At 35.1% G+C, this 7,443-nt stretch overlaps 1 protein-coding gene across 1 annotated transcript in view; it reads left to right on the plus strand.

The window, feature by feature from the left end:
- The window catches only part of LOC105622755 (chromodomain-helicase-DNA-binding protein Mi-2 homolog), a 12,700-nt gene extending 6,212 nt beyond the window's left edge, over window positions 1-6,488 (plus strand). Inside the window, exons 10-24 of the mRNA XM_012204167.1 lie at window positions 97-470; window positions 549-718; window positions 806-1,031; window positions 1,130-1,593; window positions 1,710-2,163; window positions 2,360-2,677; window positions 2,843-3,151; window positions 3,256-3,524; window positions 3,765-3,856; window positions 4,020-4,206; window positions 4,454-4,720; window positions 4,832-5,110; window positions 5,191-5,438; window positions 5,801-6,086; window positions 6,171-6,488. Coding sequence (XP_012059557.1) covers window positions 97-470; window positions 549-718; window positions 806-1,031; window positions 1,130-1,593; window positions 1,710-2,163; window positions 2,360-2,677; window positions 2,843-3,151; window positions 3,256-3,524; window positions 3,765-3,856; window positions 4,020-4,206; window positions 4,454-4,720; window positions 4,832-5,110; window positions 5,191-5,438; window positions 5,801-6,086; window positions 6,171-6,488 — 4,261 coding nt within the window. The remainder of the gene's footprint in view (window positions 1-96; window positions 471-548; window positions 719-805; window positions 1,032-1,129; window positions 1,594-1,709; window positions 2,164-2,359; window positions 2,678-2,842; window positions 3,152-3,255; window positions 3,525-3,764; window positions 3,857-4,019; window positions 4,207-4,453; window positions 4,721-4,831; window positions 5,111-5,190; window positions 5,439-5,800; window positions 6,087-6,170) is intronic.
- Window positions 6,489-7,443: the final 955 nt, after the last annotated feature.

Here is a 7,443-nt window from a genome sequence, read left to right on the forward strand (position 1 = left end):
TATTATTACTACTAATTACTACACACACACACACACATATATATATATATATATATATATATATATATTGTATATGATACATTGTTGTATGATTAGGAATTATTATCGTAAATATGACATGGATGAACCACCGAAGTTGGAGGAACCGTTGGATGAAAGTGATTCTCGTGTGAAGCGTTTGAAAGAACAAGATGGTGCCACTAATAGGGACGAATACAATTTGGAGGAACGTTTCTATCGTTATGGTGTGCGTCCAGAGTGGTTGGTGGTTCACAGGGTGATCAATCATCGATTGCAAAGAGATGGCAGGGCTACGTATCTCGTGAAATGGAGAGAACTCGGTTACGACCAGGCAACGTGGGAAGATGAACATGAGGATATCCCTGGTTTGAAACAAGCCATAGAATACTATCTAGATCTCAGAGCCGCCAATTGTTGCGATGTTAGTTCGTCACGTAAAGGGAAAAAAGGTGAGAGAGATACTTAATTTACTATTCGACACTATAAAGTGTCTTGTGCTTTTATAAAAGAAATAAAATGCAATTTAGGTAAAGGCAAGAAATCAAAAACACGCGAGTTGATTGATGATGAGGAAAGGACTCCAAAACGATACACACCACCGCCGGATAAACCTACAACGGATCTCAAAAAGAAATACGAAAGACAGCCAGAGTATTTGGATCAGACCGGAATGCAATTGCATCATTATCAATTAGAGGTAAGTTTTTTAATTCTATTTTTTTGCGCGCGGAATCTCTTTCGAAAATCTCTATTTGCATTACATTTCTACAATCTTAATTTATAGGGTCTAAATTGGTTGAGATATTCATGGGGCCAAGGCATAGATACGATTTTGGCCGATGAGATGGGTTTGGGAAAAACTATTCAAACCATAACATTTTTATATTCCTTGTACAAAGAAGGCCATTGTAAAGGGCCCTTTTTAGTCTCTGTTCCTTTGTCTACTATCATTAATTGGGAACGTGAATTCGAGACTTGGGCACCTGACTTTTATTGTGTTACTTATGTGGGTTGGTATCGTCTTCTATTTTAAAAGTTTATTTGAAAAGTTTTGACATGCATTTAAAATATTTATATTAGTGGTAAAATTTTTTTTGTCTTTATTTAGGTGACAAAGACAGCCGTATCGTGATTCGTGAAAATGAATTGTCATTTGAAGAAGGTGCCGTGCGCAGCGGACGCGCCTCTAAAATCCGATCGTCTTCGATTAAATTTAACGTCTTGCTTACAAGTTACGAACTAATCTCCATAGATTCAGCGTGTTTAGGCTCCATTGATTGGGCTGTTTTAGTCGTGGATGAAGCTCACAGATTGAAGTCTAATCAATCGAAATTCTTTAGATTACTAGCTTCCTACAATATTGCGTATAAACTTTTGCTGACTGGTACCCCATTACAAAATAATTTGGAAGAATTATTCCATTTATTGAATTTCTTATGCCGTGACAAATTCAATGATTTAGCTGCGTTCCAAAATGAATTCGCGGATATTTCAAAGGAAGAGCAAGTTAAGAAGCTACATGAAATGCTTGGCCCGCATATGTTACGGAGATTGAAAGCTGATGTATTGAAGGTTGGTAATTCTGTATAGATTATATTACTACACTATATGAAAATTTTACAATCCAAATCACATAATCATAATTAGTGTTCTTATATTAGCATTATAACAATCATATTTCTTTATAGAATATGCCTAGCAAATCTGAATTTATTGTCCGTGTCGAATTATCGCCGATGCAGAAAAAATATTACAAATACATTTTAACGAGGAACTTTGAAGCTCTCAATCCAAAAGGAGGTGGTCAGCAAGTATCATTGTTAAATATAATGATGGATCTCAAGAAATGCTGCAATCACCCATACTTGTTCCCCGCTGCATCACAAGAAGCACCGACTGGACCAAACGGAAGTTATGAGACATCGGCTCTAATTAAAGCAGCTGGTAAATTAGTTCTCTTGAGTAAAATGCTGAAGAAACTGCGAGATGATGGACATCGAGTTCTTATATTCTCTCAAATGACTAAGATGTTAGATATCCTTGAAGATTATTTGGAGGGTGAAGGATACAAATATGAAAGAATAGATGGTAACATAACGGGTGCGCAACGTCAAGAAGCCATCGATAGATTTAACGCTCCTGGCAAGTATTTTAAGATTATTTATATATTGATTATTTTTTTATTCTGTAAGATGATTCTTATTTTTTTTAAATTAAAATTTTAAAATAAATTTAAAAAAATTATAGATTGATTTTTATTTTCGAGTCTACTAATTATAATGAAATACAGAAAAGAAAAAATATTTTTATCTACTTTTAATGAAAAATTCATTCACAGGTGCACAACAGTTTGTCTTCTTGCTTTCTACGCGCGCTGGTGGTTTAGGTATTAACTTAGCAACGGCAGATACTGTGATTATTTATGATTCCGATTGGAATCCACACAACGATATCCAAGCGTTTAGCAGAGCTCATAGGATAGGCCAGGCCAACAAAGTTATGATCTACCGATTCGTCACACGTAATTCTGTGGAAGAAAGAGTAACACAAGTAGCTAAGCGCAAGATGATGCTCACTCATTTGGTTGTACGACCAGGCATGGGCGGCAAAGGCGCCAATTTTAGTAAACAAGAGCTTGATGATATTTTACGTTTTGGTAAGCTCTCTAACCTTTAATTATATTGCTGTTAATCAATAAACTAATAATGAAACAATTCGATTATATTGAGTCGATTGCTATCAAACAATTCTTTTCAAGCAGTCATTTATCTTAATATAATTACGATAAATTTAATTATTTATTTTGGAAATTTGTTTCCAGGTACGGAAGAATTATTCAAAGAAGAAGAGGGTAAAGAAGATGAAGCTATACATTACGACGACAAGGCTGTCGCCGAATTATTGGACAGAAGTAAAGAGGGTATCGAACAGAAGGAGAATTGGGCTAATGAGTACTTAAGTTCCTTCAAGGTTGCCTCGTACGTAACAAAGGAAGGTGAAACAGAGGAAGAAGCAGATACAGAAATAATTAAGCAAGAAGCGGAAAATACAGATCCAGCGTATTGGATCAAGCTGCTTAGACACCATTACGAGCAGCAACAGGAAGATATCGCTAGAACACTTGGAAAAGGTTTGCGTTGATATAAATGTAGATACATATTAAAGTAACTGTTAAACATTTGAAATTCTATTCGTACACGTATTTTCTAATATATCCAATTATTAAAATCGTAGGCAAACGAGTACGAAAACAAGTTAATTACACGGATGGTGGTGTAACCGGCGACCAAGGCGCAAGAGATGATCAACCATGGCAGGAGAATCTGTCGGATTATAATAGTGACTTTAGCGCGCCCAGCGATGATGATAAGGAGGATGATGACTTTGATGAGAAAGGTGATGGAGACTTGTTATCTCGCAGAAGCAGACGAAGACTAGAGAGACGTGATGAGAAGGACAGACCTCTGCCACCATTACTTGCCAGAGTAAATGGAAATATCGAGGTTGGTTTTTATTTAAGGAAAATATATGATATACACATTTACTAATACTTTCGAAAATTTCAAATAAAATTAAGTAAATCAGCAGGAAAGAAACAATCGTAAATGAGACAGTCAAAATAACTGTTGACTTTAATAGAGAGAATCTTATGATTTAAAAAAAATATAACAAAATAATTTTGCTCAAAATAAGAGTTGTATGTATCTATTATATTTTTGCATACTCTATGTATATTTTTACAGGTACTAGGTTTTAATGCTAGGCAACGGAAAGCATTCCTCAATGCAATTATGCGTTATGGAATGCCGCCTCAAGATGCTTTCAACTCTCAATGGCAAGTCAATGGCGTTTTGTAAGATTATTATTGTCTTTTACAATTTTTTTTAATAAGAATGATTTGTTGATGTTATATTAGCATTATGTCTTTGTAACAAAATAAAAATATTTTGCTTTTTTGTTTACTATATATTATTCAAATTCTTTTATTAAAACTTTAGGTTGGTGCGCGACCTGCGTGGCAAATCCGAGAAGAATTTCAAAGCCTATGTTTCTCTTTTTATGAGACACCTCTGCGAACCAGGTGCTGATAATGCAGAAACATTCGCTGATGGTGTTCCACGAGAAGGTCTCAGTCGGCAGCATGTATTAACAAGAATTGGCGTTATGTCCTTGATTAGAAAGAAGGTACAGTTATTGAATCATCATTCATCATTCGAACTGCACGCCGAATTGATTTTCTGGACTTCTAAAATATAATTAAACTACTATAATAAAATTTAAGTATTTCTCTGAGAAAGACAGTTTTTATAAAGATAAAAAAATGATTCTCTGGTTATAAGAATTGTCACATCAAAAAAATTTGTAGTCATTGTCTCCAATTTCATAATAATTTCATAATAATTCAAAAAATGCCATGCATATGGTATTATAGGTACAGGAATTTGAGCACATCAATGGCTATTATTCAATGCCGGAGATGATACGTAAACCAGTAGAACCTGTCAAAGTCGGAGAGGCAATTGGAGATGCAGCGACAGGTACTAGTAGCACTAGTGCTACTCCAGCCACTTCGAATGCTCCTAGCCCTAGCCCCGTTGCCACACCAACTCCGACTTCTGGTACAAGCAACGAGACTAATAAAGCGAATTCTGATTCATCTGAAGTTAAGGAATGTAAGGATGAATCAAAGGATAAAGAGGTTAGTTGGATAGTTTTTTATCGTGAAAGTTATCGTTTATTTTTAACGAGAAAATGCTTTAAGTTATCACTTCTCATAAATATATTAATAAATAATTATTGTTTATTTTAGAGTGGTGATGCAAAAGACTCAAAGGAAGATTCGAAGAATTCTAAAGAGGAGGAGGAACCAAGTTCCGAGAAAGACAAAGAAAAGGAGGATTCTAAAAAAGAAGAGAAAGATGCTGAAACGGAGAGTGCAGACAAGGAGAAAGATAAATCTGATGTAAAAGATGAGAAAACTGCAACGAAACATGATGATAAAGTGGAGAATAATGAGAATAAGAAATCCGAACCGGAAGAAGATGTTGTTATCGTTAAGGATGATGAAGAAGAAGTTGAAAAACGAGAAGTATGTATTCATACAGGATTATAAAAGGATTATATCTATTTTCATTTTATCAGTTTAATTTATATCGATTTCTTTTCTAGGAGAAGGATAACAAAGAAAAGGATGTCAAGGACTGTGATCAAGAAGTGATGAAACCTAAACGTAAATTTATGTTTAACATAGCTGATGGTGGGTTTACGGAATTGCATACGCTTTGGCTGAATGAAGAAAAGGCAGCGGCGCCAGGCCGTGAATACGATATTTGGCATCGTCGACACGATTATTGGCTTTTGGCGGGTATTGTCACGCATGGTTATGGGCGTTGGCAAGATATTCAAAATGATATTCGGTAATAGAAGTTTTTTTTAATAAATAGTTATTTACTTATTGTGTTTAGATGCACATTTATCAGAAGTGTCAAAAAAGTTACTATCATCAGTATAATGATAATGTATCAGTGCGTTCCTTATCCTGATGAAGTGAAACGTTGGAATTAGCAATAGATCATAACACGACGATAACTTGCAAACTTTTTGGCCGCTCTGATAATATCCATGAAAGCCTAAAAGTGTGCACATTTACTTTTGTAACTCTAAATTACAGAATAAAAGTTCTGATTGTAGTTTTAATGCTATGATGTGACAATATTGATTATTATGATTCAACATTCCTTTTATTTCTACTTATATTAAATTATTATGCTTATTATAGATTCGCAATTATCAACGAGCCATTCAAGATGGACATGGGAAAAGGTAACTTTTTGGAGATCAAGAACAAGTTCCTAGCAAGGCGTTTTAAACTTTTGGAGCAAGCTTTGGTAATTGAAGAACAATTGAGGCGAGCTGCCTACTTGAATCTCACACAAGATCCTAATCATCCTGCCATGAGTCTTAATGCGCGATTTGCTGAAGTTGAGTGTCTTGCTGAATCCCATCAACATCTTAGCAAGGAAAGTCTCGCCGGTAATAAACCAGCGAATGCTGTGTTGCATAAGGTTCGTTCAACTAATCCAAATATTTTATATGCGAATAATTTCCTAACGCTCTGAGATGTCATATATGTGATTTTCATTTTATAGGTGTTGAACCAATTGGAAGAATTGTTGTCTGATATGAAATCGGACGTGAGTCGTTTACCAGCAACTCTGGCTCGCATTCCACCAGTTGCTCAGAGACTCCAAATGTCGGAGAGGTCAATATTAAGTCGTTTGGCAGCTACGGCACCTGGTGCCACTAGTTCTCAAACCGGACAGGCTGCATTGCTGGCTCAACAGTTCCCGGCCGGTTTCTCCGGAGGACAGTTGCCAGCCACTTTCGCAGGTGCTGTTAATTTCGGGAATTTTAGACCACAATACTCAGTTCCAGGGCAACCACCGCAAGGCTTTACAGGTTCGTGATAAAATAATGATAAAGAAAGTGTGAAAGTTATACTCTCTTTGTAATAATATCATTAATTACTCATAATTTCTTTGATGCAATACAATCTTTATAACAAGATAATTGTGTCTTACAGCCTGAATGTTAAGTGTTGGATCACAGTGGCTCAAACATGAACTCAAAATAGCGCAAATTGAACTGTCTCGCGAGAATCATTTGCGCTGTAACATTATTTTTCGTAAATTACAGTTTTTAGCTGAATTTTTCTAGAAAAAGGATATGAAGAGATTTCCAGGTGAAAACGTAATATTTTACAAATCGAGTTGCATTACTTCTGTATTTATTACGTGTACATTCGGCATCTAGATTCAAGATTTCACATTCTCTGTATTTATACATGCGTTCTTCATAGGAAATATCGATATAGATTATTTTCTTAAGTTTTTTTAAGGATTTGATTTACATCCTTTTAGCTCTTAATGTGTATTGCACGTAGAAACATAAAACGAGTACATTATTTACTTAAGTCTATTTAAGACCTTTTAGTTTATAATGTCAAACTTCTCCACATCGTCACTTTTAAGGTGCTCTAATTCAAACACAATTTATCATTTGTAACTTATTCACGAAATTTGCGATAATAGGTTACGCGTGAGCGGTAAACTTTTAGAACATCCACGATACTTTAAGGCCTGCGATTTATTTCTAATTGTACGTTCACTATGGTGAACAACGGCAATCACTTTATGCGTCAAGACTGACATTTGGACAATGTAGCTAAGAAACTTTTGCTGCATAATGCACTTATCGTAATGCATGGGTTGTAGAATTTCGATACCTGCAACGGATTTTCTTTTTATAACTTTATTTTTTAATTTAATTGTTAAGAAATGGAATATCTCCCTTATTTTTTTGACAAGAAAAGAAAAATGAGGATCATCTTAGATAGATTCTCTTTTTGATGGCATTTTTTAT

Source organism: Atta cephalotes (genome assembly GCF_000143395.1).
Source record: "Atta cephalotes unplaced genomic scaffold scaffold00048, whole genome shotgun sequence".
Lineage (NCBI taxonomy): Eukaryota > Metazoa > Arthropoda > Insecta > Hymenoptera > Formicidae > Atta > Atta cephalotes.